At 53.8% G+C, this 19,128-nt stretch overlaps 1 protein-coding gene across 3 annotated transcripts in view; it reads right to left on the reverse strand.

The window, feature by feature from the left end:
• Nucleotides 1–19,128, reverse strand: part of HIVEP3 (HIVEP zinc finger 3) — a 158,277-nt gene that overhangs the window by 13,942 nt on the left and 125,207 nt on the right. For all 3 annotated transcript variants that reach the window (XM_030942858.1, XM_030942859.1, XM_030942857.1), the window contains one exon: nt 4,257–4,432. In XM_030942858.1, the coding sequence (XP_030798718.1) occupies nt 4,257–4,432 (176 nt within the window). The remainder of the gene's footprint in view (nt 1–4,256; nt 4,433–19,128) is intronic.

Genomic DNA, 19,128 nt, shown 5'->3' on the forward strand with positions numbered 1-19,128 from the left:
CAGTCAAGAGGTGGGAAAAGGCAGCTGGGGTCTTCCATGGATCAGAGATACCCACTGTCCTAAGGTCCTGGATCCATGCCCACCCTACCCTGACTACCCCAGACCACAGAGCACAGCAGACACTGCTCATTCTGGCTATTACCTCATTTGTTGCACCTGTTCTGCCTGGAAGGTTTAGGTCTCTAATGAACCAAGCTAGATGCTGGGCACACAATGGGTATACAATAGCCACGTATGGGAAATGCCCTTCTCATTGCAGGAGGAAAATGTTGGAAGGAACTTCAAAGTCCATGTAATTCAACCCCCACCAGGCTGAGATTCTCCCTGCTTCTGATCTAACTCTGGGCCCAGGTGCTGATGGCACCATTAGACAAGATCACTGGCTGTCTCGGACGGTGGCAGGGCTGCTTGAGCCAACACAGCGAATCAGGTGGCCCACAGCCACAGTGCTGTTGGTGCTGAGTTCCATTTAGACTCAGGTCTCAAGACTCTGGGGGCCTTTCCCACTCCATGTGGAGGCAGAGTGGAACCTAGATGGAACCTGGCAGCCTTGGGTTTGACTGTGGGCTCTGCAGCTTGCTAGCTGTGGGCTCTTGGGCAAGTTCCTTAACCTTCTGAGCCCTGGTTTCTGCAACTGTGAAGTAATACCTACCTCATGGGGATGTGGGAGGACTTGATGAGGTGACACATGTAGAATGGCAGCAGAGTGTGCCTGGCAGAGAGCAGACCCCTGTTCCCATGCCAGTCACTCTATTGAGCAGCTGGGGGCTCTGCCACGCACCATGCTGGGTGTGGAGGAAGAGATGCTAAGATGATGCTTATGGTGAAATGGTTTTACCTTTCTCAGGAGAAGGCACCAGGGAGCCCCCCAAAGGGCTGTCTCTCCTCTGCCCCCCAACCCCGGGGGTGCAGGGAGGAGTCAGGATCGGAGGTGACTTTGCGGGTCCAGGAGTGGACACTGGTTGGGCAGCCCTGAGTGCTGTCTGGGTCCCTCTGTGACTTCCCTCTCCAGGTCCGTCTCCTCCTCTGTGAAAGGGGAAGGTGGGGCACATGGCTGCAGGTGCAGCCTGAACACCACTTCTCTGTTGAGGGCCAGGGCCTCGGCTTGTCAGGCAGAGCCATAGTTTCTCAGTCATCCCAGACCCCACCAAAGCCTGACAGGCCTGGAATGAAGAGCAAAGGCAAGTGAGAGGGAAGGCGATGGGTGGGGGAGAGGCAGAACCTCCGATAAAAGGGCATCCACCACCAACCCTGCCTGCCTCATTCGGCTTTGACCAACCGCACTGTCCCTGCCCCTGCCGGCCTGGCAGACCTGAGGCCATCTCTGTCCCCCGAGGCGATCGGTGCAAGGGCCTGGACATGGCACAGCCATCCGCCGGCCTCTGGGAACCATCTGAGAAGAGGAAATGGGACCCCCCAGCCGCCACAGGGCCACCCACAGGCCTCCCCAGCCCCACCTACTGACGCGTTCCTTAGCCAGTTTCCAGAGGCCTGAGCTGCTGCCACGACGTCTGACACAAGAGACGAGACACACACGGCAGACAGAGACAGACAGGCAGGCAGGAGGGGCTCCCCAGGCCTTGGGGTAGCTGGGTGGTAGGGCCGGGAGGGCCGCCTGGAGCAGGCCTGGAGGTGGCCCGATAGGGAGGCGCACAGCCCCAGAGAGAAGAGGCCTGTGTTGTCTGAGCTGATGGCTTATGGGACCCAGCACTCCACAAAGACACCTGGCCCCAGAAACAGACAGGAGCTCCAGCGTCCTGCTCTCCCTTCACCCCCATACTGCAGAGAGAGCTAACAGGGAGCCTTTCCTGCTTTGATTGCCACCATCCCAACTGGCCTTCCCTCTGTTAGTCAAACAGTTTCAGATTCCACCATTTCCCATCTGCTCCCTGCGTTGGTTCTGGAAGGTTCTAGTCTTCTAGAAGCCCCTGTGAACAGTTGAGGAAGAGCTCAGGGCACTGCCTGATCACTGGTTGAGAGCACGGCCTCATGGGCCTGGCCTTCGGGACAGCAGGGGCAGCCTTCCCTCGGGGGGATGCTCTATACCCCTGGAAATGTGGAGGGCCTACCGCCCCTCTGTTCAGATTATGCACTCTGGACCCTCCAAGGCCCTCCAGGGCCCCGGCTCTGTGCTGGCTCACAGAGACCCAGGAAGGGACTGCAGACAGGCTCAGTGTGGCTTCCAATGAAGGCATCTCCTAGAAAGTAGGGGCTCTTGCTAGGGACCCAAGGCAAAGGGAATCGAGTGGGCCCCCTGCAGGAAACTGCTTGGGCTGGAAACTTCCAGTCTCACGCGGCAGAGTGATGGTTTCCTGAGGCGATGGGCAGCCCCGGCTGCGTGTGGAGCACAGGTGTGCTCTGCATGGCCCTGGGCTGGGAGCTCTCAGGGCTCCTCAGGCTGAGGACAGTGTGGTCCCCTGGACACAGGCCATTCCAAGTGCAGCTTTTTGCCACCCACCCCAGGGAAGGCAGAAAACTAACTGCTCAGAGAAAGGAAGACGATGGGGTGATGCCCTGGAGCTCGGGTCCTGTGTTCTAGTTGCAGCTCCAGCATTAACAGCTATTCTGCTTTCTGGGATCACTTTCTTCACCTTCAAGGGGACTTGGGTGAGAAGTTTTCTGCTTTTAGAGTTGAAGACCGTCCATTGAATTGTCAGTCAGTTATCTCCATCTTACTCTTCCATAAAATCTCAACTGGCTGCAGAAGGCCAGAGGAAGTGCGGTTGGAGGACGTGTCAGGGACAGCCCATGTCCAGGGCGACGCATGCTGGGCAGGGCTCCAGGGATGGAAGACACTTTCGAAGCACCCATGGGGTGGGTGCGGAGTCCTGGGCCTATCTGCCCTCTCTGGGCAACCTTTGGGACATTGTTTATGAGACACTAAGAGAGAAGAGGATCAGGGAAAGGCAGTGGGAGGGCAGGCACCTCTGTTTAAACCAAAACCTTGGCAGGAAAATTCGAGCTCAACTTGCAGATGATGGCGAGGGGACAGAGCAGGGCATGGGGTTCAGTTAATGGTGTCAGGAGACCAGAAATGGGAACACAGTCAGAGAAGAGGCCACTGTCCCAGGGGATGTAATAAACTAGTGCTTGACCTGTTTTAGAGAGAATGGAAGGGGCCAGGTAGCAAGAGCACGGAGGAAGTGAAGAGGGGTAGGGACCCTGCTGGGTCCCCTCCAGAACAACGGCCCAGCCTCGCTCGCCGGGAGCAACTTTGCCAATAGAAGAAAGGTCAACAGGTGGCACAACTGAATGATGCCCTTGAGTTTCACCCCCTGAGAAACCGCGGGGCTCCCAGAAGCCCCCAACTTGCTCAAAGGAGAAGACAGGACCCTGATGTCCAAACCCTGACCCAGGAATCTATAAAGCTCAAGAGGCTGAAGACACCAGGGTGCCGAGAGCCCTGGGTCTCCCTCCAAGGCACTTCAGTCTGCAATGACCAAGCTGCCAGGACCTTCCCTGCCTATCCTGCAGGAGGAGAGTGTGATCCAAGAATCCCATGGACTCAGCTCCTTCGTCCACACCAGGGGCCTGGCCTGGGTGGCCATGGCAGGCCAGGCCATGCCCATCACCCATCGCAGCTCTCTGGGATGCACGCCTTTCACAGCAGGCCCCTCCTTTCACCAGTGACTACCAGAGCCTATCCTGACCCTGATGTGGGGTGTGGCCGGGGCAGGGGTGACAGGGCTGCCAGTCTGGGAGTCGGGGGCCGGCCCTGTGCTGAGACGTGCAGAGAAGCTGGGTGGAGCAGGGACAGGGTGGGAGTGGAGAGGTGGGTGGAGGTCGGTGCACTCTGGCATGAGAAGTGAGCATGCGAGTGTGTTAAGCAGCTGGGAGTGGAATGGATTTCCAAATGCAAGAGTGGCAGTGACGAGCATGGATGCTGGAGTGCCTCAGATCAGTGGATAAACGGCTCAGGAGACATGCAGAAGGGAGGGGAGATGAGAGAAGATGCAAAACCAGGAACGGTGAGCAAGAGTGCTGCACCAGGCTGGGCAGGCCAGGGCCAGGCAGCCACAGGTGTAGGGGCTGTGTGCGTGTTCCAGGAGGATGGCTGGGGGCAGCCATGGGGAGCCACAGGCCAGTCTGGAGCCAGCTGCCCTGCCACTGGGCACCAAGCTGGGTGGGAATCCAGGAAATGGAGCTGCTCCAGGCACCCTGCAAAGAGGTCTGGGCACCTAAACTCTGTGCTGGGACTCCCAGAGGGGAGCTTCCTGCAGCGGGCAGGGGCAGTGCCCCAGCTGACTCTCTCTTACCTTTGGTTTTAAAAGCAAAGTGACAGTGCTTGCACACATAGGGCCGGACGTCAGTGTGGGTGCGGATGTGTTTCTTCAGCATGCTGGGCTTCTTGCAGCGAATTCCACACTCCTCACAAACATATTTCCCTCGGCCGCGGCCTCGCACATATACATACTCTTCGTTTGATTTGTACCTATGAGCAACAGGCGTCATAGTAAAGGGAAAAAAAAGGAGAAGAGGCAGATTCCCACCTCAGAAGATGCACGCGCTTCCTAGCTTCATCCAGCCCATTACAGACGCAAGGAATGGAGGTCACGGAACCAGAGAGGACCATGGGAGTGGGAGGAACTGAGTTACCCTGGGGATCCACCATGGACCCCTGCGCCCCTCCCCCTCAGACGGGGGGAGCTGCACTATTCTTCCTCCCCCAGAGGCAGCAGACACTGGTGCATCCCACCGAGAGGATGTGGAGCTGCAGGGTGCCAGACAGCCTCCTTGGCAGAGCCAGCCCAGCTACAGCTTCACCCACAAAGAACAGCCACCGCAGGCCACCTGAGTCCTAGAGAGGGAATGATGATGATAAAACAACAGCAGCAGCTCGGGCAGCCGCCATTCACCAAAGGCTCACTCTGCCAGGCACTTTACCCAAATCAAAGCACAACCACCTCACCATGGAAAGCCCGTGAGACCCCGAGGCTTAGAGACAGTGAGAGACTCGTCCAAGATCCCATAGTCAGAAGGTGCCAGAACCAGGCTCTGAAAGTGCCTTCCCCAAAGCCTGTCCAATCTGCCAGGAAGCTACCCTGATGTTCATGGGAGGAGAAGGAACAGGGACCACCATTGCTTCCCTGGCTTCAGAGTTTGGAATGAGGAGTCCTGAGCTCTCTCCCTCACCTGCACCTCAGTCTTCACGCTCTGCAGGCTGCAGGGTCCCAGCCACCTGCCACATCGCTTGGGGTTCTATCTGGAAGTGCCACCAGCTTTCAGGAGCTGCCCCTGAAGCATGAATCAGAATGCTCTTATTTCCACTTAGAAGGAAACCCATGAGTCCCACATGCGCAACAGGATCACGATGAAGCCGTCTTGTTCTAATGCTATACATGTGCAAGTCTCAGATGCGGTGGGGAGGGTGGCAGGGGATGCGCCAGGAGAGGGGACCCTGGCATACTTCCAGGAGGAGCCTTCTGACTCGTGAAGCCTGAGAGGCCACTGGCAAGGCACATGGAGGAGGCGTGGCCTCTCAGCCTGTGGAGCGTGCCTTCCAATGCCAGCCAGAGCTGCCCGTGCCCTACTCACTCTGCACCACCTGCCCCAACCAGGTCCAGCACAGAGGGGCAGGAGGTGGCTGGGAGGAGGTGAGCCAGGGACAGCAGTAGGGGCTCCACCCTGCTCCAATGGGGCCGTCAGCTTACAGCTGAAAGGACGTTGGAAGGAAGGGCTTGGAAGAGGGGACTTAAGGGAGAGAGCCTGCTGGCAGCAACGTAACAACCACCACCACACCCCTGCCCTCACACTCGTCCTCACACATGCTCACACCCCACACTCACCCTCACACTCACCCTCACCCTCACATTCATACATGCTAACACCCCCACACTCACACGCTCACCCTCCCATGCTCACCCTCCACACACATGCTCACACCCCACACCCCCTCACAACCCCCACACTCACACCCCACACTCACATACTCCACACCCCATCCTCACACTTACACTGACACCCCTGCCCTCACTCACTCGACTCTCCTCCCCATACCCCTACCCTCCACACACCCCACCCTCACACATGCTCACGTCCCCACCTTCATACACATACATACACTCACTTCACTCACCCCACACCCCCCACACCCTCACACCCCTACACACTCCCACAACCAGACATTTGCGCCTCTGCTTGAATACTCACATACCCCATATTCACACATACACACACCACCACCCTCACCCATCCACACATTCACAACCCCAGACTCACTTCCACATCCCCACACACTCACACACCCACACCCCACAATCACACCCCCCACATTCACAGTCACCTCCACAGTCACACATCCTCACACTCCCACTCACACCCATGCATACTCCCACAATCACACCCACACACCCACACCCCCACACTCCCACACACACACGGACATGCACCACACCCCTCCACCCTCACACAGTAACACACGCTCACACCCATGAACACACACCACACACTTAAACTCACTTGCACACTCAGACCTCCACGCTCATGCTCACACACTCTCCTGGCACACTCACCCTCACCTCACACATGGACTGCTGTTCACTAGTACAGGTGAGCTCTGTTTTTTTTTTTTTTTTAATCACTTCAGATTTGGCCAACTGATGCCGTCAAGGAGTCTGCAACTGCCCCTTCTCCACCATGGCTGCCCTGACCAGCCAGTTTTTGCTGGCCCCCAGTGGGGGCCACCTTTCTGCGGGATCCAGGACACGTGCCACCTTGCGTCCGAGAGGAGGAACTGAAGGCCGTGGCAGCGGTGCGCAGAAATGACTCGTTTCTCTTAGGAAGGGCACTCTGTGGCCAAGCACGAGGCACCTGCCTCCAAGTGACAGCGGCTCATCCTCACGTAGCAGATCTCCAGGACAAAACCAGTTGCTCACACCTGGATCTTAATTCCCATGTCCTTCCATGCCCCTGGGACCTGGTGGCTGGGGAAGATGGCTGAGATGCGACCCCCTTTCCCAGCTAGGAGAAGACAGAGTGAGGACGGCTTGGTCTCCCCTTTGCACTGGAGGTCCCGCCACCTCATGGACACTAGCCTCCACCTGGCCCTGCTCATCGGGTCCATGGCACTTGCTCCCCTCCTGCCAACACCCACAATGGTGTCCTTCAGCCTAGCCTTCACCCTGCTGATCCCCACACAGCACAGCCACTCTGATGTCTACCGTGCCTGTGTGCCAGTCAACCTAGAAGCAGGTGCCAGGGTCCGTCTGCCCCAGCTGCTCTCAGACCCCTTCATTTCCTCCTCCACATCAAGCTTAAATGGTACATGGTCTTTCCAAATGTAGACAGAGAGAGAGTGATAGGAAGGGAAACAGGGAGAGAGAGGACTCTGAACCTTCAAGGGTGGTGCCTTGACTTGGGGTGGGGTATACACAACCACGTGCAGCACCTTGTCACATCAGGGAGGGAGTGCAGCCTGCTGCGGATCATGAGAGAGGAGCCTGGGTTGGGTGAGGCCAGGGATGATAGGAGAGATGGAGGACAGGAGAGATGGAGGACGGGAGAGAAGGGAGGACAGGAGAGAAGGGAGGTCAGGAGAGATGGAGGACAGGAGAAATGGAGGATAGGGGAGATGGAGGACAGGAGAGAAGGGAGGTCAGGAGAGATGGAGGACAGGAGAAATGGAGGATAGGGGAGATGGAGGACAGGAAAGATGGAGAACAGGAGAGAAGGGAGGACAGGAGAGAATAGAGGACAGGGGAGATGGAGGACAGGAGAGATAGAGGATAGGAGAGAAGGGAGGACAGGAGAGAAAGGAGGACAGGAGAGATGGAGGACAGGAGAAATGGAGGACAGGGGAGATGGAGGACAGGAGAGATGGAGGACAGGAGAGAATAGAGGACAGGAGAGAAGGGAGGACAGGAGAGATGGAGGACAGGAGAGATGAAGGACAGGGGAGATGGAGGACAGGGGAGAAGGGAGGACAGGAGAGAATGGAGGACAGGACAGAAGGGAGGACAGGAGAGATGAGGGACGGGGAGATGGAGGACAGGGGAGATGGAGGACAGGAGAGATGGAGGACAGGGGAGATGGAGGACAGGGGAGATGGAGGACAGGAGAGATGGAGGACAGGAGGGAAGGGAAGACAGGAGATGAGGACAGGAGATGGAAGACAGGAGAGATGGAGGACAGGGGAGATGGAGGACATGAGAGAAGGGAGGACTTTGGTAGGCACCCCTGGAGCAATGTCAGAGTGTTGAGAGCCTGCAGTATTTGGTTGCAGAGAGGAGATGAGCCTGGAGGAAAGGCAGGCTGGATCACCATTGGCCTTGAACACCACGCTAAGTTTGGGCTTGATAAAAGCCTTAAAGAGAAATATAAAGTCTCCAAGAGAGGATAGTCCCTGGCCATGGGAATGACCTGGAAGAGGAGAGAATGAATCCAGGCCCAGGCTCGTGTTCCAGAACAGGGATTTGAGATGCCTTCCGGGCATAGGCTCCACAGGCCTCGGTGGCCATTTCGATGGGGCAGGGGTCAGAATGAAGGAGAAACCAAATTCCAGAAGTTTCAACTTGGCTCAGTGGCACCACCCTCGAGCTTGGGGGGAAGTGATGAAGGATCCTAGTCCTTAAGCACTGAGTATGAGATGTCCATGAGGAAGACATGAAGAAACGTCCTTGTGTCAGAGTTAGAAATCAGTGGGACTCAGAAGGGGATGTGTAGATTTGTGAGGAGGATGACCCCACAAGACAGAAGGGGGTGGTGCTGAGGGCAGAGGCCTGGGTGGCACTCAAATGCAAGGGTGGGCAGAACAAATGGCACCCCAAACCCTGCCCTCAAAAAGAGAAAGATCAGAGATGCAGGAAACTGGGAGAGAACTGTGGCTTAGCCAAGAGGATAGGGTTTAGAGGAGGAGGGGCCCGTGGCTGGACATCCCAGAGAGCTTGAGGAGGACGGTTGCTGAAGACCCAAGACTTGAAAGAGGGCAGTCCTGGTTCAATGACCTGGAACCTGTGGCTCCTCTGCTTCTTGAAGGCCAGGACCGAGTCTTGCCCAGCTTTGAGGTTCCCAAAGGGTCCAGCCCAGGGACAGGCCTATGGCAGCTGTCCATCAGTGTGGACCTCCCCAAGCCTGAGGCGGACCTGCTGGGCTCCAGGTCCAGCTCCTCCTGTGGTGCCAGGGCCCACCTCATCCACCGTCCTCTCCCATAGCTTCCCAGCAACGTCACCGCCTCCCTCTCCTAGCCCCTTCCACCACCACAGACACAAACCCAGCTCTCTTCCCATCACAAATCTACCAGCCCCAAACCTCCGTGGGCCCAACCCGGGCCAGCTCTGCTGCCCCTCTTTCCTGCACAGCCCGGATTTGGAGAGGGCTGTCCACACCTCCTCCCCACTCTATGCTTTTGAGCCACTGCGGCCCAGCTCTGATGACCAACTGGTCTTGCCAAGGTCACAGCTTGTTCCACTGCAAGTTTGATTGCCTTATCTTGTCTGCCCTCTCGCTGACCTTCTGGAGGCACCTGCTTGGCTCCAGTGACCCCATTCCCTACTGCTTGTGTCTCCTTTGCAAGCTCCTTTTTTGCCCACCCTTTCCCAAGCCAACATGGCCCCCGCCAGCCTCCAACCTGGACTCTTCTCACCACACACCTTCCCTAGGTGACCCTCCACCTGGGTGCTGATGGCCCCCAGCCACTACTCTCTCGAGTTCTGATGCCTTTGCTGTACATCTAACTGCCCCTTAGTATCACCTCTGGTGGTTTTCAGGCACCTCATACCTTGTATGCCCAGAACTGGTCTTCCAAGTCCCTCCACCTGTAGTGTCTGCTCCTGGATTCCCGTCTCTTTCAGTAAGCAGCACCTGCACCCATGTGGCTGGCCAGGCCCACAGCTGGGCTTCATCCTTGATGGCTCCATTTCCTTCATGCTCCGTAATCAATCCACCACAACCATCAGTGCTACATGCAATGCATGCTCCAAGGGTGCCACATCTCTGTCCCCACCAGCCCTGGCCACCACCCTCTCTCCTATACCACTGCCTCCTTTCTTCACAAAACAGCCAGTAGGAGCTGTCCCCAAATCTGTCGAGGCTTGCCACTCCTCCCAGCCTAGAGGTCCCACTTCGTGCTTCTCCCACTACCATCAGAGCAAAGCCCTGCTCCTTTCCTTGGCAGGGAAGGCCCAGGGCACCATCTGCCCTTGCCACCTCCCCAGCTCATCTCCCACCAGTTCCCACTGATCCCCCCATTTCCTGCTGCACTCCTCTTCCAGCCATGCCAAAGGTCACCTGGGGCCTCATGTCCCTGCCCCAGCACCATCCCCTCTCCTGTATGACCAGCTCCTCCACTCTACCAGAACTTTGAACCAAGGTCCTGTCCTTTGGAGGCCCGTCCCACACGCCTTCTCTGGGCCTTCTCACCCGCTCCTGCTTCAGGGCACTTGTCAGGCTGTGTGTACTGCAATGGCCTTTTCACAAGCATAGCCCCCATCATCCCTGCATGGGTGAGGACCACATCTACCTCATTTGTCAGGGCATCCCCAGCAGGTGCCCAATAAATATTCATTAGCTGCACATCAGAGAGACCAGTGAGGCCTTCTTTCCTGGGGCCTGCAATCCTCAGATTCTAGCCTTGACTTTCCCACTCCAGGAGCTCCTGGGCGCAAGTTTAATTCGATTCTGGGCTCCCGAAGGAGGCGGGACACAGGCAGTGCCTCAGAACCTTGATGGACAGATAACGCTGCCCGCTTTCTGAGAGGAGTGACTCTGCTCAGCTGGGGAGAGGTGGGCAGGACGCCTGGGTCTCGGTTCTGCTCTTGTTGGAACTCGCCGGGTGACCTTGGGCAAATCACTTTCTTTCCCTCGGAAATAGTCCTCACACCTGAGACACGACAGAGCACTGTCACATGCCTGGCATCGCTCGATCCTCCCATCAACCCTTTTACCATTGTCTCCATTGTATAGAAAAGGGAACCAAGGCCCAATGGGTTCATTGACATGGCCAAGACCACCCAACCAGCAATTTTACCATGCAGCACCCTGCTCCCGCAAATCAACACTTTCAGATGATGCTGACCAAGGTTTTGTTAGCATCTTCCCTCTCCCAAGGACCTGTTACACTGCAGACAAATAAGAATGGCATCACTCCCTGCCCAGCCTTTCCAGCCAGCGCTGGAGTTGAGCCCCTGGGTGTTGACAGCTGTAGAGAAATGCTGGGGAACAGCCAGGGAGGGGAACCGGAACACCATGTTGGGGGTCCCTGGGGGTTAAGTCCTGCTTCCCTGGTCTGCTGTCCTCTTCCCTCCTCCACCCCAGGCAGCTCCTTGGAGGCCTGTGCCACAGGCTGCCCCGGGGAGAAAGTGACCGACTTCCCTGCCTGTTCTGAGGCTAAAAGACGGTCCACTGCTGATGGGCCCGGCAGGGCTGACTCATGGAGTAATTTCTCACAGTCCCCCTGCCCACCTGGTTTCTGTTGCCCTCACAAGCTGGGGGTGTCAGTCAGTGTGAGAAACAATGTTTGGGTTTGTTCTTAAAGAAAAAGAGCTGTTTCTGTGGGTTTTGAATAGCTGCCTCCAGGGACCTTGAAATCGAGCAGCCTGACTGCCTGGGGCTCCGGGCTGTGACTTCCAGGCCATGCAACAAGGTGGGGCTGGAGATCCTGATCCATCATTGTGTCACCAGGGGTTCCAGACCCCTGTCTGGAAGCAGCTTTCTGCCCCATACCTGGGGTCAGGTCAGGACAGAGGCTATGGGGAGGGGTATGCTGAGACCAGGGTCTTCAGGGATGGATCTTTTCATTCTTATGCGGTGGCTCTAAGCCTCATGGACTCAAAAGAAAAGAAAAAGATCCTTAAACAACCCCTTGATCAGGAGGGTCTTATAATCTTCACTGAATAGAGAAGGAAATGGAAACAGAGAGGTTGAGTGTCTTGCCCAAAGTCATAAGGCAACTCAAAAGTGGTGAAGCAAGGACTGGACCCCAGATCTGACTCGTGGGCCCTGAAGTGCAGCACAGTACGATCTGGTGGGATGTCCTCTCCTGCCCTCGGCAGCTTCTCCTGCAATCCCCGCGGCTGGTGCTACTGAGCCGCCTGACTGTGAACCATCAGCACATGGTATCTTGGGTTGTAGCAGACCCGCAGCTTCTGCTAAGCACGCAGCAACTCGGCACAGAGCCCGCAAACGACATGACACGTTCCTCTGCTCAAGGTGCCAAAGAGGGGCTGTGGTGGAAACTGCATGGCATTTCAGGGAAGGCGATGGAGGAGGTTGTTGTTCCTGGACTCTGAATATAGCAAAGATGGAAAGAAGCTGCTCTGCCATGCAGTGGGCTCCCTGTCACCAGCACTGTTCACGCAGAGGCCAGATGAACAGGCTATGAGGTCTTCTAGTAGTAGGTAGCAGGTAGAATAGCATTATTTTACTACTCCTAGCTAGTAGGAAGGAATTCATGATGTCTACGTGCTCAGGACATGTCCAGCACACAGACAGAGGGGCTTTGGATGGATTAGCTTGTGTATGAGTGTCATAACATTGTAAAGTGGATATACTTAGTTCACTTGGATATATTTAGTTTAGCATATTTGTTCCAGTAAATATAAATGAATATATTTACTCCTAAGACCAAGTGGAGGCTCAGGGCACTAGAGGGGGATGGGCTGGCAACATGATCAAGCGAAGCAGAGGAGGTGTAGGAGGGGGAGCAGTGGGGACTGCGGTGACCTGAGAGGCAGGGCACATCCCTCTCTGAAGGGGCAGTGGCTACTCCCGCCCCGCCAAATGCCACATGAAATTGTTACATCTTCCAGTGTTTTCAAGGAAACCACAAATCCAGATTTAAAAAAAAAAATAAAAATATTAGCAAACTCTTACAGTGGGTGCCAAGCACGATTTTAAATGCTTTACATGCATTACCTCATTAAATTACGTGACAGCCCTATGTGATGGGACTGTCATGATTCCCATTTATACAGGAGAAAACAGTCACAGAGAGGTTAAGTAATCTGCCCAAGGCCACACAGCCAGTTAGTTAATGGAGTCAGAATTTGAACTCAGGTCGCCTGGCTACAAAGTTCATTTGCTTAACTGTTGTGCAATTCTGTTTTTTTAAAAACATTGTGTAAGTCAAATAAAATACAAGAGGCAGATCTAGCCTGGAGCTAAACTTCTGGCTCAAAGTAATTTCCCTAAGGTCACATAGCTAGTAAATAGGGGCATGTCTGACCTTCAAGCCCGTGACTTTTCTCTCCACCAAGCTGCATTATTTTCTGAAATGAAGGGATGAACTCAATGGCCTTCAAGTTACCTTCTTAATCTGAGATTCTATGTATTAAGCTATTCTGCATCTATATTATGAGTTTTCCACCTATTATTCATATTTAATTAGAGAACTCTTGCATCTCTTTCAAGTCTGGATATTTTAAAGGTTTGCTGAATTTCTGATTTTATTATGATCTTGTTGCCAAATATGCTTTCCTCCCAGGAGGCACACTTCTTGGGTGTACTCAGTCATGCAAAGCAAGAGGAAGATGTGATGAGCAATGCACACACTGTCGCTCTGAGACCTACTTTGGCGGGCAACCTGTGTCTGTGAAGCGAGGCTAGGGGCCAGTTCTCAGAGGTCCGGTGCCCTAGGAGGTCCAGCCATGGTGAGCTGGCTGGCTTGTCCGCAGTGACACGCTGCTTTTTGAGTGAAACTCACAGAGGAATGGATGTCTGTGGGAAGAGGGGCAAGTGCCAGGTGGTACAGCCTGCTGAGCTGTGTCTCTCTTCAAAATATTCAGTTGCCAAGAGGTAGTAGGACACATCCCCTGGTGGAAAGTGAACTGGGGAGGCCATGTGGGTCACGGGGGAATTTCACACTGGGTTCTGGGTATACCCCAGATTCTCCTTTTGTTGGGGTTCTGCAGAAACTACATCACATCATAACGCTCAGGCTGGGGGCCATTAGGTGCACCCTCCAGGGACATAGAGCCCACCAGCACAGTCTCTGTTCTAAACAGCGACGTGAGCTGCAAGCATGTGAATTTACTCAACAGTAGTTCCTAAGGCCTGGTCTGAGCCTGGCGCTGGGCCAGGGCCAGAAATATAAAGCTAAATAAAACCCTGACCTTGGTCTCAAGTGTGACTAACAGGCCCTTAAAAGATCGTAAAGCAAAGAGATGGAAACAGTAATACAGACAATGAGCAAAGTGCTACGGATGATGAGAGGAGGAACCAGCGGGGGTGGGTGTCAGGTGGCTTCTGCAGAAGAAATGCCTTTGTCTGGGACTTTTTGGGTGCACAGGGTCAGACCTGAGACTCCTGTTTTATGTGTCCCCGCCTGGGTGCAGTGTGGAGGATGGTGTGGGTGGGAGGTCTGGAGGCCAGGAGAGGCTATTGTGACTGTAGAGAGCCCAGTTGGGCAGAGGCAAGGGCAAGAGGAAAGTGGACCTAGATTCGAGAGAGTTCGGCAGTGGCCTGAGAGAAATAAGAGGGGAGAGTGGGTCAAGGATGCCTTCTTCTACACCTTCCAGAAGGACTCTCGCTGATGAGGCAAGCTCTTGTCATTTTGCGGGCTTGCTACCTACAGTGGCATTTTCACCATTTCCTTGGTTTTATTATTGTGATTTTTCTTTTATACTAGGAAAACATCAGCTCCCAGTGGCAGCAGCTGAGAAGATGGCAGCAGCTCAGGGATCTAATGCCCAGCACAGCTCTAAGAATAGGAAACGCTTTTATTCTACAGAATTGGATACGATAGGTGGAGATCCTGTGGAGTGACTTCTGGGTGACCAAGAGCAGAGGCCTAAGAGCCAGCAAGCAGGCACCAAGCCTGGGCTGAAGCCAGGTTGGGTCCGTCAAACGCAGCCGATACCCCGTTTCCAACCAGACAGTGGGGTTAGGGAGGCAGGCAGGAACCCAGAAGCTGGGCTGAAATGAAATGAAACTGTCAGAGGAGTGGGTGCCTTCACTGGGAACGTTAGGTGGAGTTGCTCCAGCCATGAGCAGCCCTGGCCTGCAGGGTTCTAGAATAGTGACTTTCAATCTGTGCTCTGGATTCATGGGGCATGGGGGTGCGGAGGCCGAGCAGTGGGGCCCTGGGTCCTCCACCCCTACCCACAGCAGCTCTGGATCACATTGTTTTTCAGAGGGAGTGTGTTTGTAAACTGAACTTTGTAAAAAGGAGTTCTGTGAATTTAAAAACAATTTGAAAATTACTGTTAGAGAACATTCATGCTTGGAAGGTCCTTAAAACCTCTGATGCAGAGAAGCCTGCTGCATCCTCAGATTTGGCCATTTTCAGGTAGATCCTGTTCACACCCTCCCACAAGTGCATATTCCTCCGGCACCAGGGGACTCACAGTTTCCCAGGCAGCTCCTGCGACTCCTGGGCAGCTCTCTCACTATTAAGCTGAAGTTGTCAACCTGTGCTCACACCCATGCTCTGAGCTCTGGGCAGACCAGCTCCTCCTTCATATAAGTCTCCAAAAGCTATGATGCTGCTCGAGACTTCTCTCCTCCAGTCTCAGCATTTCCATGTCCTCAAACAATTCCACATGTGAGAAATTCTCCCCAGACTGTCCATCTTCTCCCAGAATGGCCCAGAGCACAGAAGCCCTCAGGTGGGACTGGACCTAGCCCAGGCTGATGCAGGACCATGGTCTCTTCTTTTCACTATTCCAGCCTCACTCCCTATGTCCCAGACCCAGAATGGGGAAGTGACCAGATCCTGAAGAGGCGGGAGCCTGTCTGGTGCTCCACACCACACAAATGGCCAGAGCTGGGAGGGCCGAGGCCTCCCGAAACCACCTGACCTCACAGTGACCAGGCCCTCACTATGTGCCACACACTTCTCATAGGATATCTCCTTTCTTCTTGGTTAACATTTATGAATACTTCTTTTTCTTCTTATTATTATTTTTGCTAAGGAGCACTAAAAAAAGTCAACCAGGGTCATAGGTGAAATCTTTTATCACAAAAATAAACAGCGTTAGTAAGAAAAGGCTGCGAACAGTTTAAAATCCTGCAATGAGCTCAAGGCATCAGTACCATGAAGGCCGTGAAACAGCTTTTAATCTATCTGAATGGGGCAAGGTAGCCAGAGCTCATGAAGGCAGCTGGTTGGCATCTCTTGCAGCTGTCAAACCTGAATAACACGGGGTTGGGGTTGGGGGAGGATACGTGCTCAGGTCCCAGAGTTATGCCAATCTAGAAGGCAGAAGTATAGAGAGGGCATTCTAATTGCCCCATGACAACAGCCACCTTCTTACCCCATACCCCAAGCAGATCTGTTCCCCACCAGTTAGGATTAGAGGAGAAACAGGGACCAAGGAAAACCTGTCTTTGGACACCTCAGGTCACATCTGTGACCACTGTCTCAGTCTCCTGGGAGGTTGCTCAGCCAACAGGCAGAACCAGGCACGGAGGAAGATCTGGGCTCCCTTGAAGAAAGAATTTTCTGACCCCAGGGCTACAAATTTGGAACAAAGCAAGTCTGAATGGTAGTGAGCTCCCCAACAGGTCTAGTATTCAAGCTCAGATTAAATGACAATGTAAGTCTGGGGCAAAATAGTTTCTAATGGTAGGAGCTGGGCTGGACTCCAGGTCCAGTGGGTTTAGCTGGAATCTAAATGGACATTGCAACCACACTGGTGCTCCAGACATAAACAGCCAGTAGGTGAGTGGGTGGGAAAACAGGAAGGAAGGGAGGGTGTGGTCACCGCTCAGAGGACTGAGGTGGCCTGTCTGATTAGGATGCTGCAGAGTGCAGTGGTTAGGCATGGGGGTGTTGATGCATCAGACTGCAGAGTTCAAATCCCGCCTCCTCCGACCAGCTGTGTGACCCTGAGCAAGCACCCTCCCATGGAGCGTGTGCTGATGCTGCTCAGAGGAGCCCAGCTGTGGCTGTGGCTGTGGCTGTGGGATGGTTTTACTACTACATCTCCCAGCTGTTATTTGCAGACTGAGCCACCTCTTCCAATGAAAGCCCTATTTCTCTAACCCACTCTATGGAAATGTGACGTTCCCAACTCAAAGTGGGTTTTCCTTGCAGCAAGCTATTTAGGGATTCCTGTTGTGAGTCCTTTTGTGGAAGGAAGAATCCCTTTGTGAGTCCCACAGCTGCCTTCTAGTGACTGGTGAGTCTGTGTGTTGTGGCCGTGACACGCCGTCCACATCGCCTCCCTCCTGCATCTCCACAGCAGATCGGCAGGCCTCTCAGCAGATCACCCTGCCTGGAATGCTCTCCTTCCCTCTCTCTGATGAAGTTCCAGTTCTCTCCTGAGCTCAGATCCAACCCCAGCTTCTCAGAGGCTTCCCCTGACCCTGAGATGGGTCATGCTCTCCCAGGTCCACCTTGTCTATGGGCAGTAGAAAACAGAGCTGGGCCTGGATAGAGCTCCTGAGGTGGAAACCAGGCTCTGTCCCTTATTAGCTGTGTGACCTTGGGCAGGTTACTTAACCTCTCTGTGTCTCAGTTTCTTCACCTGTAAAATGGGGATAATGTCCTATTTCTTGACCTGTGGGTAACTTGGCACAATTCCATAGGTATGTTCACTCTGTAATAACTCAGGGTTCTATACTTATGACTTGGATTATTTGTTGTATGTATGATCTGTTTCAATTAAAAAATTACTACAAAATAATAGCATATGCTCCAAGAGGTGTTGCACATTTTACTTAGTTAATATAGGTTATGTGCTTGGAAGAGTACCTAGCACCGAGTGGGGCTCAATCAGTATTTGCTGTATCTGGCACTTTACCTTCATAGCAATCATCACAGTCAGAGTCATTCTTCAACAGCGGAAGGAAAACCAAGTGCCCCAGATTTCAATAGGTTCAGAAGCCTGGAGATATCTCCCTCACTCACCTCAAAAGTGAAGCCAATGGTTTCGTACTAAGAGGCTGGCTCAACTCTCTAGCCCTGGCAATATTGGGACCAGCTGATGGAGTAAGAAGCCACGATGGAGTCTCTACCATCTCCTCCTTCTCTCCAGCCATGGCCAGGTTTGCGGAGGAATCCATAACATGCTGATGGGGATACCGAAACCCTTGGAAGCTCTCCAAGATCACAGCCAAGGACCCCCCTGCTGGAGGACAATGGAGATGACCATGCTCATGCCAGGATGGGGTCCCAGGCGGAAGAAGCTCCCCACAGAGAAGATTCCTTTGTGCCCATCTCTCCTGATGAGAGTCTTGTCCCCAGGAAGGCCAATATTCCGATGAAGTAGAAGAGGAGCAGCATGAGGAAGAGGAAGATGATGAAGGTGACATGAATGTAGAGGAAAGAGAGGATGCAGACAGAAAGATCGTCACAGAGCCACAGTATCCTGCAGACGCAGAGGCAGTGCAGGGGATGATGGCAGGGAACAAATTACAGGGATGAAGACAGAGCCGCCAACATGGAATGTGAAGCATTTCAGCTTCCAAACTTTGACACTGAATACAGTGCTGAAGAGCAGGCTTCAGTTCCTCCTATGACACATGATCTGTATGACACGGAGCTTGAACCACTCTTCCACTTTTAAAATGGCAATCAGTGGGATGCAGAATCATGGTCCAGATTAACAATATGCAGGGGCAATAAAAGCTTCAGGAAAGTTAACCTAACTGTTAGTTTTCTATTGGAATAACGGAGGCGCAAAATGGGTGACCCGTTTAGAAGAAATTCCAAGATGAAGAATAAAGGGGTTTGCTTATCTGCACTTGACAAACATGAAGCAGGACTCCCCTGGTGAGATGGCAGGCTGCACCATGCACACTCTAGATCTGTAAGTAGCCCCTCACCTACCCGCTGCCTTAAATGTCTGACCGCTCAAAGTGGGGGCCAAATTAGTGTTCTCACTAGCAGAAAGTGGGGTCGAGGAGTCAAGGCACAGCCACAAGCTGGTGTGATTCAGCTCCTGCTGCTGCCCGCTGATCCCGTCTCATCTTTCCTTCAGTTCAAAGTGCTTAATGCTTTGGGCAGTTCTTAGCACGACAGATGGATAGATGGTTTTCACGGAGGTAGGCAGGGTGAAAAATGTGGCTCTGAAAAGCTTCCAGAGCTCGTATGTAAAGATCAGACTGTGAGAGTTGTCACTGCTGACTGGGCTATCCCTCAGAACAGCCATTTCTATGAAAACTTCTCAGAGATTAAAGGAGGTGGTAACCAGTTAGCAGAGAACACTTTGTCTCTTCCCAGTCACATGTGGGTAACTGGCTATGTGACCT

This window comes from Rhinopithecus roxellana, chromosome 12 (assembly GCF_007565055.1).
Source record: "Rhinopithecus roxellana isolate Shanxi Qingling chromosome 12, ASM756505v1, whole genome shotgun sequence".
Classification (NCBI taxonomy): domain Eukaryota; kingdom Metazoa; phylum Chordata; class Mammalia; order Primates; family Cercopithecidae; genus Rhinopithecus; species Rhinopithecus roxellana.